The following is a 19,834-nucleotide window of genomic DNA, read 5'->3' on the forward strand; positions in this document are numbered from 1 at the left end:
ATGCTAAAATTAGGACGGAGCTCAAACCATCATCCTCACTCTGCTAAAACATGTTTGTGTGGTGAATTAGCTTCAATGCTAATTTTTGCTAAAGCCGAATTCTTGCCTTGGTTTTTTACATTACAATTTTTACGATACACAAAATACAACGAGAGACTTTTGGGAGTTGCGAAAGATATTTCATGTTAATGTTAGCTTATATTTAGCAAGGCCAGTATTGGCTAGTCTGTGCTAAGATGGGCTCAATTGTTGTCTTTACTGTGGACACAGACGTGAAATTAGTATCAATCTATCAATATTTTTTCTAATTCAATTTGTGTTTATTATACAATATATACCATTTAAAGTAGTTTTGTGGTCATGGGAAAGTAGATATTCTCTTTTGATGTAGCTCCATTAGGCCTAACACCTTGCTTCCTACTTCCTGTCTGTGTGCTAAGCTAGGCTAATCCTGGCCTTTTGTTGTATTTGTGTGTACAGTTAGGTCAGGGGTGTGGACCCATGCTCCCCAAGAACTGCAGCCCTGCTTGCATACCAATCCCCCCTGCTACTGCTGATTACCTGGTTGAGGTGCGTTCGCTCAGTCAGAAGCTGGAGGAGCAGCGAGTTGGCCAGGGATGGCTACATAATGGCCCCGTGGGAGCGTGGGTTCCCCACACCTGAGTTAGGGGCACAGATAGGGAACAACAAAAAAAAAACAAGAAGTTAACTACAATGTCTGGATGTTTTGAGTTTTTTCGCAATAAAAGCAGAGTTTCGATTGTGGAGGTAAAGAGGACTGAATGGCTCACAGTGTTAGTTTGGTGTTATGATCCGTGAGTGTCTTTCACATGTACAATACATGTAAGCATTTTTTTTCTATCACTATATGATTGTACAGTACTGCTTGTATAATTTATAGGTCAAAGCATGTATTTTAAACTTTTTTGTAAATCCAAACAATAAATGTGTACATATATACAGAAATGTAGAAAGTAATTAGGTTTGCAGTTAATCTCTAATAGCATGATAATTAGTGGGGTTTAGTATGAATGTACAGGCTGTATGTTAAATCTTTATGAAGGGAAACACTTGAAAATCACCTGATATCAGACTGTGTGCTGTCTAAGGATAAACTCTGCAATGCATTTTTTTGTGCCTTTTATATCAATGTATGTAATCTAGACAATCTTGAAAAGCTTGTGTACAACCAAAATAACATTAAAATGGTTTTGGGGGAAAACACTTGGGTTCCTGCAGTGGTTCTTAGTGTGAACAGGACCTTTACCAAAGGCACCGAACAATGTCGTGTGTTCATTTATTGTAAAACACATTTTTGTGTCTTTTTGTCATAATAAGTATAAACGTGGTTTCAAATAATTATTAGGTTCATAAAATTGTATGATCTGTACATTTTCTGAAAATGTCATTTTTCACCAATCATTACATAAACCAAACTTGCAATTCAGCTGAGCATTGCAAGACCCCCATTTTTAGTATATATGGAAGCAATATGTGAATTTCACCCCTATTGTTATTTGAATAGTCACACGTATAGATAACCCATAAGCTGCTAATGACTCCTAGACCTGATGGTAATGCGTTGTGTTATCCATGTGGACAATGGGCCTGGTAGCTCAGTGGTAGAGGTTGGGATGCAGAAGGCAGCGGCTTTAAATCCCACCCCACCAGGAGTGGCAGCACCCAGCCTCCAAGAGCAACCTTGGTGCCGGCCCCAAGCCCAAAAAAAATTGGGAGGGTTGTGGCAGGAAGGGCATCCGGCATAAAAACAGATGCCAAATCAACGTGTAGAACATGTTCTGAAGGGACAAGCCGAAAGCCGTTGATCTATTGTGTTATCCATCCATTATCTGTGACTGTTTATCCTGTGTAGGGGGGCTGGAGTCTAGGGCGAGAGGTGGGGTCCACCCTATATGTGTGATATCCCGGCTGAGAAAACCTCTTTAGTAAACTGCTTCTATAATCTGGTTTTGACGATTTATTTGCAGTAAACTTAATTGTTGCTTTTTTTGCAGGTGTTGTCGCCCACGGAGCAGAGTGCCCCATCGCCACCATCGCCAGACTATCGGACTAAGGGCCAGAGTGATGAGAAGGAGCATTTCCACATCCTTCCTCAACTTCAGGCCAAGAGGGCTGACTTTCTCACCGTTATGCTGACAGGCACTTTGCCTCCGCGCCGAAGTTTTGCTACTCCAGATGAAGAAGTTGTAGAACCTCCAGGGCCTAAGGAAGATGATGTCACAAAGAGTGAATCTAATAGTGAGGCTAGTCAGAAAAGCACTGAACGTAGCCAGGATGCTGCACCTTCAACACTAATGGCTGAAGACCAGAAGGGCCCAAGGGAGCAAGCCTCAGCTGCTGATGCAGACCCTGACTTAGAGGATGCATCCAAAACCCTTGTCCTCTTCTCACCTGGAGACACTCGCAAGTCTCCCTCTGGTGGTGACCATGTTCTAGAGGGTGAGTTGGCAACACCATCTGCCCTCACTTTCCGTAATGACCGCCTCCTGGTCGGGGAGGGGACGTTCCTGCCTGATCCCTCTGAGACCGGCCGTTTGTCCCCTGCTCTCAGGTCAGACTTAAGGCCCTCCACTCCCATTGCACCTGCATCCCCTCCCTTCACCAAAGTTGAGCGCACTTTTATCCATATTGCCGAAACATCACACCTCAACGTCATGTCTTCCAATGGACACTCTGCGAAAGAGAGTGACCGGGAAGTCAGTGTCATCAAAAAGGATTTTGCAGTTGAGGATGAAACCCGTGAGCAGGGGCCAGTTCCAGAGACAGGAGACTATCTAGCAGTGCCAGACCAAACTGCACCAGTTGACAAACTTCGCCAAACTGAGAATGGTCCATCCTCTGTCCTGGTCCAGTCTTTGGAGCCTGTCCCAAAAACCATGTCACCACTTCATGAACATAAAGATCTTTCATGGGAACCTATCAAACAGCCATCATTTAGTGAAGAAGCTGCTAAGCTTCAGACGGCCGGACTGGAATTAATGGCTAGCTTAAAGCCCAGAATCCGAAGCCGAATACCAGTACTGATCTCAGAAGAGGACTCGGGGTCAGAACAGTCCTCCTCTCTTTCAGCTCGGGCACGACTACAGCAGCGGGCTAGGCAACTGGACTTGGCTCGCCTGCTGGTCCAAAAGCAACAGGGTCGCTGGATGAGAAGGAGGATGTTGTCTGGGACATCATCATCATTGTCCTCTGGGGAAGATGAGCGTCGGAGGGCCTCAGAAACTCTGTCCACCGCTGGCTCAGAGGAAGACACACATACCTCGGATGAGTCTAAGAGGAGCTCCCGTCTCAAACCAACTGAAGAGCAAACCTCCAAAGAGTGCAGGAGCAGGATCCCCAGGCCTGTCACACCCATAAAGAGGCCTTCAGGGGGGCTTGCTGCTGTTGCACCACCTCCCCTCTCCTTGCCAGATTCCAGCACTTCCAAAGGAGCATCATCGTTTCCTAATGGGTATGATACTGTTTCTCTGTTTTAGTTTTTATATATTTTTTGTTGATTAACATTAAATGGGATATTAACACTTTCAACTTACTCTTCTTCTTCAGGAATCAGAAAATTGGATTAAACACTGTCAGCACCCAAAGGAAATCCAAGCCTGTCTCAAGCAGATCCTCCTCCTCATGTCCTCGTCCTGCTGCTGTCCCTGCTCCATCTGGAAGCCCCCATATGCCCCTGCGAGTCCTGCTTGGTACCCGACGCAGCCTTAGTTCCACGCACTGCAGAACTGACAGTCCCTCCCCTCAGAGAGTATGTCCATCTAGGCAGCCACTCTCAGTTCGAGCCCCAACTGTCCCTATGCTACCGCCCAGGACTACCACAACCATGCGCCGCAGCGCCTCGCAGGAAGCCACCGCTCAGTCATCCTCGGGCACCACACCTGCTAGACCGAGACCGAAACCAGCCAGCGCAGCTAAGGGAAAGCCAAATGCCAGGGAGAAGGCTGTGCCTGCTAGATAATAAAAAAGAGACTCATGGCTGAGACATCGGTCTTCAGACAAGCCACGCCTCAAACGTCTCCTGAATCCATCTTAGACTGTGATGTTACGATGACCACCTTAATTCATTTAACATATATGGACATCTTATTTTTTTTGAAAGGAGACCGAACTATCTTCATGGGCTTCCAGTAATCTTAACTGACTGCCGTATAAAAGCGTTGCTGCCATGGTGCTATGGATGTGTCTGCTGCTCCCTGGTCGATCCCTGATTTACAGTAACTGGTTTCTGGAGCTTGGAGTCATGGTCTCCATTAAGTCCAGTTTGAGACACTCACCTTACATAGTACTCCCAGCTTGTCCACAGCTATACTATTCTTCAATCAATACCTTGCTTGGTTCGCATTGCATGGTGAATTATATCACAAATACATTGAATCTGTAGAGGGAAAACAACATGTACAAAAAGCTGTACCTTTCAATTATTTGATCTAGTTCTCCCCTTCCTATTGGCCAAAAATCATGTCAGATTGGACTGGTCTGAATGCCTGAACTATGTTATTATGATAAGCGATAACTAAGTATATCCTGTACTCATTATGGTCTCGGATAACGAGAAGAGTTGGAAATGAACAAAAATAAATCGCTCGGATGCTCGCCTCCTCCTCATGGTGTGACGATGAGCGTGCTTTAATCATTCTATTTTTTTGGGGTGTTTTTATTTTCTTTATGCACTAAATTGTACATAATAGAATCATTTCCCATAAAGACATCTTTATTTTTTATCTTGCCAAGCAAAATGTACATTTCAAGTCTTTAACCTTCTGTTCCAATGTGTTGGCACTATGCCTGTTTTTTACGCATGAGAAAAACAGGGTTAACCATGATAGGACGTTACACCTGCTTGGATTCTGCTGACAGTGCAAAGAACTGCTGGTTGTTGGAGCCCATGCTGTGTTTGTACGGGGCTGATGGGCACTCAGCTGTGAAGTAAAGTCTAGGTCATATGAGCGGCTGTGAGTCTTTATTTTCCTGCTCCTGTCCAGCTAAAACCAAAGGATCTGGATCCACAGTTCCTCAGGTCTTGGTCTGGTCAACCTTCACTTGCCACAGAGCAGTGATAGAATGCAACTTTCTATATTTACGTAAGTACAATGAAAAGGTAGGTTCATTTTTCTTTTCTAAAACTAAAGATAACAGAAAACATATGAAGTTATAAAGTAGAACACAGCGTTTCACTGCAAAATAACAGCCCTTAGAAAAACCAGCATTTAATGGTGACTTTTTGTCCTGTATTAGATGTCTAAGAGTGTCTTTCTGCCTAAATGTAGCACAAATCTCAGCCTAAATGCACAACAAAATACTGCTAAAAGCAAGTTTCCTCAACTTATGCAAATATGCAGTTGGTCTATTGAGAGGAACAGAATGTGGAGCTGATTTTACCTTAAACTATAACAGCAGATGTGGTACAGCAAAATGACATATTTATAAGAACATTAATCAAATGTGAAATTATGTAAAATAATGTTGAAAACCTAATGAAAATATTTAGAAACCTAGAAAAAAAAACAATACTTCACTAAAATTGTAACAGTTCCATTTTACACTGTGACACGTAATGTCTGACTGGGGCTTGTCGTCATATTTCAGATGTTATGGAGTTATTCAGTAATAATTCTACGGGGGGGGGGGGCGACTCTTTTAACAGCTCCCGTGGTTTTATTTCAACAACTTTCATAAAATAAAGACTAATTTAAACTAGCTCATCCTCAACTAGCTAAATGCAGCCAAAGCACTGATGCATCAGTATTTATGATCTAATAAAAACGCCAACAGTTTGGCCTCAACCACCTCTGCAGTGCATCTCTGTGCCCTGAGCAGCTCCTTCAGTGACAGGACGGTCCACCTCAGGGTTCGTGCACTGTCTTGCAGCTTCGGACAAATCATGACCCCGTGGGCACGAAAAGGTTAGAGGCTCCTTTCCCCTCCTATATTATTTAGTGTGGATGTAACACACACTCACTACAAATAGTCATTTTGTGATTATTTTGTTGTTTTTTCTTCGTCTCTGTCATCTTGTGTGACTCTACGAGCCTTTATTGGTCCCACAGTGGGGACACTTTTATGTTACAGATATTACAGTTATGTTGCAAATGTGAGGCAAATGTAATGTGCAATATGAAAAAGAATTATATTAAAAACATATATATTAATAAAAGGAAATCAACAATACAAGTGAGTATACAATCAAACAATTGCACTAAGGTTAATCTCTATTTTTATTTATTATTGTTATCTTTTTTCGGGTAGTGTTTAATGTGTTTTTGGTACATTTTTATATCCTGTGGTCAATCAGTGTGACGTTTTTGTTGTTCCTCTGTTTTTGGGTAATTCAGCTGCTTATTCACTGAAATCTGCAGTTTTCAATCCAAAGACTTTTAGGTCCCGCTGACCCCTCGGTCCTCTGTCCCTGCTGTCATCATCACTGTCCCCAACAAATTAAAATAATCCCATTAACTACAGAAGGATTAACCTGAGTGACAGCAGACACATGTCACAAAGGCTCACGCCCTCAAAACGATCTTTATCAATCTTAAAACGATATTCTGCGCATATTATTTCATAGAAAAATGTTAAACATTTTTTCATAAAGTTTTTTTTAAATTTAGATTTCGGTTCGTGTGGATTTATGTTGTAGTTCCTCCATCGTCCACTAAGTGGTGACGGTGACGCACCGGAACAGGTACAAGTGCAGCGGAAAGGGACGAAGGTCCAAGATGGCGGTGCAAGTGGAGCTGTGTTGTTTGGAGAGTTTCCCTTCACACCTCAGTCCTCTGGATGTTCTCGTCCAGCAGTCTCACCTGGATTTAGTTTTCCAGAATGACACGGACCCACCGACCGTCCTTTTCACCCCGCAGCCGTCTCAGGACTCTGGAAAGCCGGGCATTTTACTCCGCGTTCACGCAGCCTCCGAGGAGGAGACTGTGGGCTGCGGAGGAAGAAACTCCCCGAGACCAAACTCCGAGTCCGGGCCCCGGGTCCAACTCTTCACCAGCCGCTTCTTCCTGCGGCACCACGACTTTCAGCGGCACAGCGGCGCCGGGACCGTCCGGGTTTTGGAGCCGGTCAAACTGGACAGAGTGGTGCTCGGAGCCCGCAGCAGGCAGAGCCTCCGCTGGGCCGGAGCCGAACAGTTCACCGGGGGGCTGCTGGAGCTGTGCCGCCAGGGACAGTGGCTGCTGGCCCGTCAGGGAGACCCGCTGCTGCTGCCCCGACACCCGCTGCTGGGGGAGGACCCGGGACAGGTGAGGACCAGGCACCTGCGGCCTGCAAACAAGCTGCGTGACGTGAACTGTGACTGGTACCATTTAGTTTCTGTAATATCATCAATATAGTTATGAGCATAAGAGAGAAATCTTCAGGAAAAAACGTGATAAAATGGGAAAATCTGTTTCTATAGATTCACTACATTTCTGTACTGAACACGGTCAGTTTCAAAAACCATATGGAGAATAGAAGAAGTCAGCTTTCCTCTGATTCTCAGGAAGCTCAAAATCAGACTTTTTCATTTTCTCTTAACATTCACATTATTATATTATTTTTTTAAATTTTCCTCTGACTATTTCACTCTTTGGTCCCTCTGCGACCTCATCCAGACCTCATGCATGTGTCCGTGGAGTCTGAGGGACATGTTCATTTTTGAGGGACAAAGACTTAAAATAGCAGAACTATAAAAGTGATCAGTTTAGATCCACATTCCAAAACAAGTCATCTGTTACAGGTAAGATTTATGGATGAAAATCTCTTTAAAGTGGCCATAATGATAAATTGGCAGCTTTTGAATTGTTCTAGTAATTAGTAGTAATTTAAATCACTGTAAATACATATAGAGCAGTGCAGAATACATTTTATTTTAGTTTAAGTAATATTGGACAACAAATATCCAAACCATACGCATCTGAGATGAGAGCGTAAAAACTTTCCCTAGTTTCCTTATTTTGTCTCTTTTCTTAATCAACACTGTCTCATATTTCTAATGCTGATAAAGTGAAAACCGTTTGCAATAGATCAGTTATCTTCTACATGTGCTGCCTCAATTTTCAATAAATCATTATTTGCACATTTAAAATGACATTTATGAGACTTTTCTTAAATTCTCTTTTAATGATTCGCTTGGTTTGACTAGTTGTGCAACATTTTTCAACTCGAATACGAATCAGAAACAAGCAGCATTCATTCACAAAACAGACGGTAATTAAGTGCAATGAAGTAGCAGTTTTCTGTATCACTGTCACAGTTTATATCTCAATATTTATTTGCGTTAATAAATTAGAAGGACTTATAAATAACGATTCTTTTCAAATCTTTAAGCAGTCGTCACCTTCAACCACCACTTTAACAGTTGCTATGGCTGTTACTCTTTATTATTACAGTGTCAGATTATTGGATTAGAATCAGATCTGCTTTAGTTGTTTTGGCTGTAAAATGTCAGCAAGTTGTGAAAATCCTCTGTCAACGGTTTCTGCCTTAAGCCACAGCTGACGACACAGAACAGAAAGTAGCAGATTCAGATTGAACAAGCGATTTTCTGAATTGTTGCCAGTTCATTTTCTGGCTCTGCAGTAATGGGCCGATTGTTGCAGCTCGACTCCGCAGCATCTAAAAAATTCAACACGTCGTCAGTTTCTTCTTCTTCGTGTGTTTCCAGGTGCAGCAGCGGCTGCTGGAGCTGCTGGTGTTGGAGTGCAGTCCGGTAACACAGGGCAGGATCACTGTCGACACCTCGTTTGTTCTGACTGACTGCTGGGACTCAGTGGACCTCCCGGTGCCCCCCTCACCCTGCAGACCACTTAGACTGTGTGTGTCAGACTTCGCTCATTACGTCGAAAGCCTCGGAGGGGGGCGATCTCTCCTTGACAACAGGAAACTCCTTAGCTTGGGCTTCTCTGAGGTCCTGCAGGCACTGGAGTGCAGGGTGGACGTCATGGTGGTGGACACCCAGCGATGGCTCGGGGTGAAAGGTCAGCATGGAGCTGCTGTGGATGTGGACAGCTGTGTGTTTGTGAGCAAACAGCTGCTTCTCAGGCAGGGGCTGTTTAACCAGGAGTGGGTGAGGTTGTCTAAGACAAGTGGATCCTGCAGACCCCTGACAGGTCAGACTGATGACAGGCGGCTCTGCAGAGAGCGGCTGGTCTCTGTGGTGGTGGTGGACTTAGGTCCAGACCTGCAGGTGCACGGTGAAGTGGGTTTCATATCACCGACTTTATGGTTTAACCTGACCGAAGGAGACGTGGTCCCTGTGAACAGCTGCCCTCTGAGGATGAAGGTACCTCAGCACACTCAGAGCTGCAGCTACTGATTATTTTCATTATTCATTCATCTCTTTTAATTAAATGTTTAGTCTGTAAATGAGAAACAAATGCTCATCATAACAGAGGAAAAGGGAAGCAGCCAGAGACACAATCATATTTACTTTCCTATCAACAAAGGGCCAAACTCTCTTATAATAAGAAGCTTGAAACAACTCATTTCTGTTTATCAAAAGAGTTTTCGTGTTCGGTTGTTTTTAACTCAGAGGTGGAAAACGTCGCCATCTCCGGACCCTGGCGGTCGCTCTGACAGTTTCTGCCGCTCAGCTGCTCCACCGTTCACAAGAGAGCTTCACATCCAGCCCGTCGTCTCTCCGCTGTACAACAACCTGAGCGGCTACGATGACCTGCTGTCCAAGCACTTCAGCATTCCCAGGTCAGCCGATAACAACGTGAGCCACACGTGGTCTACAGCTGCAGAGGGAAAATGGCTTTGGACGCTTTCTGCGATGTGAACGGTTTCTACATTCTCAGTCTAACCAGTTTATTTTCTCTCTGTGTCGCCCTGCAGACTGGTTTCACAGGGAGACATTTTGTCAGTTCCAACTGAAAACCATCCCGACCTGCTGGAGAACAACTCTCAGGGGATCCACAGGTACCACGCATGAATCCAGAAAAATCAACACCAATACAATGTTGTCATATTGGACTTTTGCTGGCTGTAGTTTCTGGAGTTGTAGAATGGAGCTGAATCTGTGAGTCATAGAGGAGGAGGAGGAATTAGAGATGTGTCTAACTGTCGGCCTGTTCAGTGAACATTCTGTGACCTTTGACCTCTGCCAGGAGTCCCATGATGTTCTTCAAAGTGCAGAAGGTGTGTTCGTCTGTAGAGACAGAAGAAGGAGGAGGAGCTCATCTGGCCGACAGACTGCACACCTCACTCTACATGGTAAAGGTCGACCTCTGACCTCTACTTAGTGAATATAAGTTAGAGGAGTCTTTACTCAAGTTTCTGTAAGTTGCCATCTGCTGGGTCTCAAATTAATTTAGGCAAAAAAAAAAAGCATTGGATTTGTTACAATAGATCTGTTCACTAATGCAAAACTGCAGAATCATAGACCCATTAAAGTTGCATGTGGGCCTGATTTAAGAAGGGGCTCTTATTTTGAAGGATCACGCAGCCCTGATGTTGGTGTTTCTGTGTCTTGTCAGGGAGCGTCCACCAACAGCGCCGTCCCCTGCTGCTCTGTGGACGGAGCGTCTCTGTGGAGCAGTCTGTCACCTCCAGGCCTTAACAAGACGGTCGACCTCATCAGCAGCATCATCCTGCCACACCTGCACCACAGGTGAGGAAGTGCTGACAACTTTAACTGGTCACATCTGAACCTGTGAACCTGTGTCTCTTGATGAGACACGTTGACTTGTTGCGTCTGTTTATAGCAGCTCTCTGTGTAGTTGCACCATCCTCCTCCACGGTTCCGCAGGAAGCGGTAAGATGGTGGCGGTCGTTGCGGCGAGTCGCAGACTGAACCTCCACCTGCTGAAGGTACAAGGTGTTTGTTTATACAGGCATGTGTGAAAGTTTGGAGCGAGTGAAAACTATAAAAATGTTTATGTATGTATGTAACATTTTTATTTCAAGAACTTGTTAGCGTGTGCTGATGTAGCAACACCTTAAATTAGTACTTCTTCTCTTATTGGTCCCACATAAAACATCTCACTCTGCTTCGGAAGATCCGAACTTAAAATGACTTAAGATTTTTTTATTTCATTTATCCATAACATAAACCTCAAATATCCAGTATTGGTATTATACTCCGGCATTAAAAACTCTGACATAACTGTGAGTATAATTCAGGCTGTACAAACAGCAGAAACTCTTAAATGTTGAAAAGTCCACATGCACATGGGTCATTTTGAACAAAGTATTTTTTCTCCTTTATTTTGAAAAAATATTATCTCATGCACAAAAGCTTTGTATAAGTGAGCTAACATGTCTTGTCGCTTCTGCAGCTCAGTGCCGTCTTTTCTCAGGACCTCTACTTCACTATTTCTTGCTGTTCCACTTCCTGTTGTTACCTGTGCAGGTGGACTGTGTGAGTCTGTGCGCCGACACTCCCGCAGCCTCCGAGGTTAAGCTGACGTCAGTGTTTCAGCGGGCAGAGGCCCTGCAGCCCTGCATCCTGCTGCTCAGGAACCTGCAGCTCCTGCTCAAACCCAGAGGGAGCAATGAGGAGGACGGCAGGGTCCAGGCCGCGCTCTGCCAGCTGCTCCACAGCGCCCCCACCAGGTGGGTCACATAACGGGGCTCAAGGTGAACTTGTTAAGGTTCCTAGTGATAAACTAACTGTGTGGAGAGCTTTGTATCAATGATTTGTTTCTTTTCAATTTTATTTAAAAGTTTTTTCTTTAAAAATGTGGAATGACAGACAACACAATGCCTGTTAAAAGATAAAAACAAGCATGTTATGTTTTTAATTTTTAAGTTACAGAGAATAAAACACATTGCACTGAGCCATCATACTAAAAGTGTAACTTCTGTATTTTCTTTAGAACAATCATCATAAAATACAATACAGACAATAATGTAAACATGCAGTGTGTTGCATCTTACAGATTTTGATAATCTGATTTTACAGTACTGTATCGTTCATTCAGCTGTCGTCACACCTTTGGCCTTTGATGTATGAGGGTTTATCTGCACTCAGTTGTGGATGATCTCATCATCCGACATCAGTGTAACTGCTGTGTAAATGGGACAAACTCCTTACTGTTTCATCAGGACACTAATGAACATGGTGTTACAGTCATATCTGGCTGTGACGTGTCTACACACTCCTGCCATATGTGACTAACGGGGCTCATTGAATGTTTTCGTGTTTACAGTGGAAATAAAAAGGAAAAGCTTAAGTTTTTAAAAGAAACGTGCAGACTCAAATGTTGTTGAGGCTTGTGGGACATCCTTTCTCAGATTATTAGGGAGCTGTGCATCATGAAACCAGCAGACTCGTGGAGCTGAGTGCTGATGTGTGCATGTGTTTCAGTGTAGCAGTGGTGGCCACCGTCTGCAGACCTCGGGATCTGTCTGCCGGTGTCATGGCAGCATTTGTCCACCAGGTGACATTAGAGAGCCCCACTGAGGAGCAGCGGTTGGCCATGCTGGTCAGCCTGAGCCGAGACCTGCACCTGGGGAGGGACGTCAGCCTGGAGAGACTGGCTAAAGTCACTGCTGTACGTCACCACTGAAATGCCACAGTGAAGATCAGGCCGGACCCAGAGCAGGACAGTTACATGTCTCCTCTTCTCTTCAGGGTTTTGTGTTGGGGGATCTCAAAGCTCTGCTGGTTGAGGCTGGTAGAGCTGCCTGCAGGAGGCTGATCCACACCTGGTAAGACTCCACAACACTTAAACAAACATGAATTCATACGTACATTTGCCCCTTAGGACCAAACTTAGTCAACAACAACATTGTGCTGGGCTGAATATAGAACATGTTCGTAGGCCAAATCCCCTTTTCCAGCATTTGGTTCTGAGGATCACAAACATTTAACACCCGTTATCTTAGGAAAGTTTGTCTGAGATCTAATGAATCCAGGAAGAAAGGAATCACCACCTTTCCTGTTGTAGAGGAGAAACATGAAAAACATTTATCTTCTATCAGTCACAGTCTGACAGTGACTGGGGTAATTAACTTTCTTTACCTCCTCATTAGCTACTAACGACACATTACAGCAACTTTGAACCAAGTATCGCTTTACACAAAAAGGCTGATATCACAGTCTAGACAATCGGTGTTAAGTCCACAAACAACTTTATAATGCAGCATGTAATTGTCTAATCATCTATTATGATGCGTGTCCAGCAATAACAGGTCTTCGTCATACAATGATCCCACAATGATTATACATTTAAAACAAGCTAATTTAATAATCCTCCTACACTGTTTCACTGACGCTCTGTTGTAGTTTTTGCTGACTGTAGCAGTTTGATACTGAACATTGTTCTAATTTCTGCATTTTGATTTGTCAATTTTCAATTATTATTACTATTATTATTATTATTGATTTGTTTCATTTATCAAATCAGTAAACAGGGTTTTATTAACACTGGTGATCCATTTAATATGTACGCTCACCTCCTTATTCAGCTTCTAATAGTTATACGACCATTTATTGCAAAATACAGCACTAATGCAAACTCTGACTGGCTGCAGCCTCACATCTCTGTCAATGCTGCGATGTTGCTTAATTGGAAAGTCACATGTTATATCGCTGCTATGATTGAAATGATTGACTATTAAACGGGGACGTCCTTCATTATGCACATGACTTGTCAAACCTTACATGTAAAGATGTGTGTAACATTGTGAGGACATCCACTATATGTGAGTTCTTTACTTCTGCCTGACTATCGACACCACTCAGTTCAGTTTATTTGTATGTCGCAACAAAAATGATCTCTAAGCACTTTATATAGGAAGGTGTTAGAGAATTATGCACCATGTGACAGCCCCCAACTGCAGGCTGGCTCGGCAGGAGAGGGACATAATAGCCTATGGTTCTCCTGTAAGCACCTGCAATTGTGTGTTTCACCACTGTAGTTCGTCAGTGTTTGCTTGAGACAGGAGTCCGATGTGAAGTTAGGAAGCTTGCTTGCTCATTCATAGTTGACGAGCAGAGGCTCTGTTGTCTGTGCAGTGTTGGTCGACAGGAGCAGGACCTGTGCTCCAGTGGAGTGATGATCCAGAATCGGGATTTCACCTCTGCCCTCGAAACCCTGCAGGATGCCCAGTCCAAAGCTATTGGAGCTCCAAAGGTGTGGTCACGTCAGCAGACCTCTAAAGTTTGATTTCCGGCTTGAAAACAGTCGGTATTCCTAGTTTGTGTCATGTAATGTGTCTGTTGGTATGTTGTGGATTTGTTTCTGCTGCCTAGTGAGCACACAAATCATAAATCTGCTGCTGCCATCAATGCTGTGTTTGAACAGATCCCGACTGTGCGCTGGGAGGATGTTGGGGGTCTGCAGCAGGTGAAGAAAGACATCCTGGACACCATCCAGCTTCCTCTGCAGCATCCAGAGCTCCTGTCTCTGGGCCTGAACCGGACTGGAGTCCTGCTGTATGGACCCCCGGGGACAGGAAAAACCCTGCTGGCCAAAGCTGTGGCCACCGAGTGCTCCATGACCTTCCTCAGGTAGGAACACCTTCACCTTCCTCAGGTCCTTCACCGCACGGAGCACAAACTGTGAGCGTCCACCTGCTGCTTACAATAAACACATGTGACCAGTGCATGTGCTGGACCCTGTCCCTGCTGTCATTGAACAGGGCTCAGAGACCTGAAGACTGGTAAACAGAGAAGAATGCGACTATGAAATGTACTTTCAATCAAGACACAAAAACTGAAATCAATAGAAGATTAAGTTTTATTTTTTAAGGCGAAGAAAACTTCCCTGTCTCCTTAATGATGGTTTCTTAAACTGCAGAGATTTGTTTGCATCTGTGTTTTTACAATGATGAATGTTGTCGTCCTCGTCAGTTGAAGGCAAGTTCTAGTTGCTTCTCTTTAGATCCACCAGAGACTGTAGGGCCGTGTGGACACATAGGACCCTCACATCCACATGTAATCTGAAGATGGCAGTAAAAACGCCAGAAAAACTTCAGTACCTCTGCTTTAATATGCTCAGATATATATTATACATGTATGTAAAACAAGTATCCAGACACAGAAGAGAGACACTTGTCTTCTAGAGGACAAGTGGTGATGGCTGAGGGAGAAGTGGCTCACCAGGTTTCAAGATGATGTGTGGTGAGAACTGAAATGTTAGTGCAGTATTTATTATTTGTAAAAGGATGGAATTCACGATAAAATGGTTATTGTAATGTAAATCCATTAATCTCATAGAACTGAAATTCAGCACCTGATTGTTTTGCACAAACATGAGACGAGCAGTTTGGATAAAATACAATGAAAGCTAAACCTGTAACCAAACCAAAGGGGAGGAGTTCACTAAGACATGTGGGGACTGATTTGCTCATTCAGTTTCTTTCTGGCTGCTGAACAATGCAGACAAATTGCAGGCAGCCTTCTCAAGAAAAGTACTTGATGATGATGATGATGGTGACTCTGTGCTTTCCTCCTCAGTGTTAAAGGTCCAGAGCTGATCAACATGTACGTGGGTCAGAGTGAGGAGAACATCAGAGAAGGTTTGTATCCGTGATCGTAAAAACAGGTCCAGGGTTTAAAGTTCTAATGCTGGGTGAGGTTTTCTGTTTGCAAAGTAAGTCGCTCGAATACTCTGCAAACTGTTGTAGCCTGTAGCATTTAGCCGTCCCACCAATGACTGTGGAGACTGTCGTGGCAACACATTCCTTTATGTGCAGATCACATTTTTAGAGCTACAAATTATTGCATCTGTATTATTACCTCACTTCTTATTATTATTGTCCCAGTTTCAGTCGAATGCTCACATGATGAGAAACATAAACATAACACAGAGACTAAGATCTTCAAGCTTGTTAGAGCGAATTTTCTTTCTAGCTTTATTACTAAAACCTTTGTCCTGCCGTCAGTTCAGTTTTAATAAAAGGAGAAATGGACTAAAACATCTCATTGATTGCTTTAAATGATGGAGGAGCAGGATGTGACAGTTTGGGTCTGTGTTGTGTTCAGTGTTCTGCAGAGCGCGTTCAGCAGCTCCCTGCGTCGTCTTCTTTGACGAGTTGGACTCTCTGGCTCCCAGCAGGGGACGCAGTGGAGACTCTGGAGGGGTGATGGACAGGTGAGGGTGTAAAAGCTTTCGTTTAGCTCCGCTGTTTCAGTCTCTGTGTTTCATGTGAGTGTCTTTTTGCCTTTATTGTGAAAGTTATAGAAACATGCTCCTGCAGGTTCAATACAGTTTGGGTGAATTTCTCTCTTCAGAATCGTGTCTCAGCTGCTGGCTGAGCTCGACACTCTGCACTCATCTGCTGGGGTTTTTGTGATCGGAGCCACAAACCGTCCAGACCTGCTGGACCAGTCACTGCTGAGACCCGGAAGGTCAGAACACACACACACACACACCCTTTCGAATTTGGTTTTTACTTATACAAACTTTCTCCAGGTCAGTCTGTCTCATAAAAATCCAGTTCTGTCTTTAATGTTGGACAAACCAGCAGGTGGTTTAAAATCCCAAAGCTTCCTAAGACGTCATCCACTCACCTCTAACTCGCACAATCACTGTGATCAATGTGAGATAACGATTCCACTTGTGAACCTTCAGGTTTGACAAGCTGGTCTACGTTGGAATGAGCGAGGACCGAGTCTCTCAGCTGCAGGTTCTCCAGGCCATCCTCCGAAAGTAAGTACAGCACTAAGACCTAATTCTTCAGGAAAACTACTCATCCTGTGGTCGACTTTGGAGGAAAAGAAATGTTTCAGACGCCACATTTATCCATGATGTTAAGGGCCTATTCTGTTCAGGGTCAGGGGGGCTGGACTCTATCCCAGCTGTCATTGGGTGAGACGTGGGGTCCACCCTGGACAGGTCTCCAGTCTATCTCATGGCTCTGTCCATCTACAGATGGGAGCAGAAGTTTCCATCTTCTTATTTTGAAATGTCAAAAAGAGTAAAAAAAAAAAAAAGATTCTTTTCCTTAATCAGAAATTAATTGAACAAGCACCAGTGTCATTTTCATTTCTCTAATCAGTTTTTTTCAATGCATTCGACCGTTTCTGCTACTTAAATGTTAAAAGAACATTTGTATTAGCTAAATGTGCATCATTGGTATTTAAGTTAAATTCGCTTCCTCTTATGCCATTGTAGTGTAACAGTACACAACCAAAGGAGATTTGTTTCCTCAAAACTTAAATCATATCATACAAATATAGATATATTAAATGCACAGGATACTGTGATAAAAATAACATATTCCAAATGATCAATTTACATTTTTGTCACAAAGCTAAAATCAGATGCTATAAATGACGTAGGACTCGTAGAGATGAGTGTAAGTGTATTATTATTAAAAACTGAAAATTTTAAATTATGTTACTCATCAAACCAATATGTGCAGAAATGAGAAGATAAGGAAGAAAAGTTTGTTGAATAAAAAAACAAACAAACCTAAAATACAAAATCTGCCCAAAATGTTACCTGAGGGAATAAATACATTTTGGCACTAATATCTCTGTGTGCTACAGCATGAAATGCTACAAAAATGTAAATGTTAAAATGAAGACAGTGGTGGTCTGTTGTGGACTGGTTCTTTTAATGCGACACGGTCTGTTAGAACCGACAGAAAGTGTTTGTAACACATTTTGTTTTCAGTGAGGTGACACAGAGCTTTTGTTTTTGACGGCAGGTTCCAGTTGGATCCTGCTGTCAACCTGCAGGAGGTGGTGAATCGATGTCCCGCTCACATGACCGGCGCTGACCTCTACGCCCTTTGTTCAGACGCCATGACGGCGGCCATCAAGAGGAAGATCTTCCTCATCGATGTGGGTGAGAAAGACACCTGCTCGATATTCTTCAAACTACAGAGGCATCAAACATTTTCATCTCATAAATCTGTTTTCAACAATCACTGCGACAGAAAATTCTTCCAAGCAACTTAATACATATTAATAAGAAAAGTAAGTCATGTTAAATATCTCTAACCTTCAGTGTGAGTGAAATCCCTAAAATATCCTTATTTAATGGCAGAAATGGCTTTTAATTTCTAAGGATCAGGTTCTGACCAGTTAACCATGTCCACATGTGGGTGGACTGGTTCACTACATTCACCCTTCAGTCTGTATCCGTGTCCTGGGGTCGTTTCCCGTTGGGGACGTTCTTGGTGAAGATGTTGCTAGTTTCAAACATGCTTTTCATTTATTTGGCATAAGCAACATAAATGCTTCCTGATAAATCTTTACTAAAATAAATAAATTTTTTTTCGTAATTAGTGCAAATCAAAATGCAGCTTTTTTTTTTTTTTTTAAAGATGTCCCAACGCCCGATCCACATACTCGTAAAACTTTCCGATACTGCGCCCATTACCACGTTAACCTTAGGAACTGTAAAGCTGAATTTAAACTGCTGTGATTAGTCTTATAATCTAGTTACTGTCGTACTCATTAGTAACATACTAGTTATCAACACTCGTTTTTAAAATATTCTTGAGAAGAATATTTTAAAAACATTTAGTATTTGCAACGTATTGGCAACAGAGGTTTTATAAATAGTAACTAGAACGTTCTGTTTGTGTTCCATGCTTCTCGCCCTCTCGTCCAGGATCTCGCCCTAAATCTGTGTTTTGTTCGTCTTTTTTTTACTTTTAGTTTTGTTCTTTTCAGTTAAAGTTGCTTCACTGCCATATTTGTTTGGGCAGAACGCAAGAATGTCCCTGTGATAGATTAAGATTTTACCGTCCAGCAAAACTGTTTAGTACTTGTAACAGTGCGCAGTATCAGCGAGTACTAAAATGTAAGTATTTGTACTTGTACTCAGTCTGAGAAAAAGTGGTATTGGGACATCGCATTTTGTTTTTCACACTTTGAACAGGAGCAGAAGAAGTTTATTCAATTCAAACAGAGTGAAACTCCAAAACGTGACTAATATTCTGAATGGGCTCGTTTTTGTTTTTGTTTTTGTTTTTTGACATAACTTTAGGTTTTTGAGTTTTGTTAAAACAAATCAGTTTGAAAACAAACTGGTGTTTACAAGAATATTCAAATTTAAAATTCAATTTAATGTGTGGACAATGATGCAATATTAAAAAAAATATTATGGATCTACTTTGCATTTTTTCGATAACCAGGTAAACCAGCATAAAACAGACCAAAAAAGCAGTTCCCCTGCTGCCCGAAACCTAAAAGTTAAATTCAGTTTATCATTATGAGAAGCAGCAACTATCACATTTAGGGAATTTTTGCTTGAAAAATAACTGACTCATTAAAAATAGCTGTGTTTTTGTTTTTTTTGCATCAACTGATCCAATAATTGACTTGATTGAGCGGAAAATAATAAGCAGCTGTTTTCATCCCTTTACACTATTTTTTTGACGATTTACAGTCAGTTAGTTGTAGCCAGACTAATCTAACTATCTTAGAATCAAAATAAATGTAATCTGAGCACATTCTGGTGTTTCTGCTAAAACGAGTTTTAACAGGCCACTAACAACAAAAAGAACCCAAAGGTGAAATTCAGTTTAATTTATAGCAGCTAAGTTTTTCTTCAGATCTTTCACATAAAATCTAATGCGACATAATTGAGTCGAGGTTCTTTTTTCACACTCTCTCTACCACTTGTCTGTCTCAGGTCTGGACTCAGAGGAGTCTCCCGTCCTCCTTTCCATTGAGGATTTCTCCACAGCGTTAGAAAACTTCAAGTCCTCTGTTTCAGACCAGGAGCTGCTGCGATACAGAAACATTCAACAGAAACTTGTTGCAAAATAGATGCTTGTCTAACTGTATAAAGTGTGAGTAACCTTTACAAAATGTGTAAAATACTACACAGCAAAAAACTGTAAATGACGATGTAAAGTTAATTTATAAAGTTGTTAAATGGAATTAATAAACAAAGTTCAACGAATGAAAACAAATGTTGGACTT

The 19,834-nt window shown here is 42.6% G+C and overlaps 2 protein-coding genes across 8 annotated transcripts in view; both read left to right on the forward strand.

The window, feature by feature from the left end:
- The window catches only part of ttbk1a (tau tubulin kinase 1a), a 41,887-nt gene extending 37,614 nt beyond the window's left edge, over window positions 1–4,273 (forward strand). For all 5 annotated transcript variants that reach the window (XM_067499464.1, XM_067499462.1, XM_067499461.1 and 2 more), the window contains 2 exons: window positions 2,016–3,472; window positions 3,568–4,273. In XM_067499464.1, the coding sequence (XP_067355565.1) occupies window positions 2,016–3,472; window positions 3,568–3,979 (1,869 nt within the window). In that variant the 3' untranslated portion in view covers window positions 3,980–4,273. The remainder of the gene's footprint in view (window positions 1–2,015; window positions 3,473–3,567) is intronic.
- An 828-nt stretch (window positions 4,274–5,101) lies between these two features.
- Window positions 5,102–19,805, forward strand: pex6 (peroxisomal biogenesis factor 6). Of its 3 annotated transcripts, none has more exons than XM_067499484.1 (18): window positions 5,102–7,262; window positions 8,666–9,283; window positions 9,533–9,702; window positions 9,838–9,921; window positions 10,110–10,215; window positions 10,479–10,612; window positions 10,707–10,812; window positions 11,354–11,556; window positions 12,311–12,497; window positions 12,578–12,654; window positions 13,964–14,081; window positions 14,253–14,458; window positions 15,407–15,468; window positions 15,935–16,043; window positions 16,184–16,300; window positions 16,524–16,601; window positions 17,605–17,744; window positions 19,542–19,805. In XM_067499484.1, the coding sequence occupies exons 1-18, from the start codon at window positions 6,735–6,737 to the stop codon at window positions 19,676–19,678; spliced, it is 3,180 nt and encodes a 1,059-aa protein (XP_067355585.1). In that variant the 5' UTR covers window positions 5,102–6,734; the 3' UTR covers window positions 19,679–19,805. The 3 variants fall into 3 exon arrangements, with proteins under 3 accessions (XP_067355585.1, XP_067355586.1, XP_067355587.1); XM_067499485.1 differs by having other exon boundaries at window positions 10,710–10,812; XM_067499486.1 differs by having other exon boundaries at window positions 17,605–17,740; window positions 19,542–19,745.
- Window positions 19,806–19,834: the final 29 nt, after the last annotated feature.

Source organism: Channa argus, chromosome 3 (genome assembly GCF_033026475.1).
Source record: "Channa argus isolate prfri chromosome 3, Channa argus male v1.0, whole genome shotgun sequence".
NCBI lineage: Eukaryota > Metazoa > Chordata > Actinopteri > Anabantiformes > Channidae > Channa > Channa argus.

Excerpts from the sequence above, each read along its gene's own strand:
- pex6 (XM_067499484.1), top strand. The coding sequence starts at position 6,735 with ATGGCGGTGCAAGTGGAGCTGTGTTGTTTGGAGAGTTTCCCTTCACAC. Across the intron at positions 12,498-12,577 it reads GACTGGCTAAAGTCACTGCT|GGTTTTGTGTTGGGGGATCT; the intron begins GTACGTCACCAC and ends TCTTCTCTTCAG. Across the intron at positions 15,469-15,934 it reads TGAGGAGAACATCAGAGAAG|TGTTCTGCAGAGCGCGTTCA; the intron begins GTTTGTATCCGT and ends TGTTGTGTTCAG.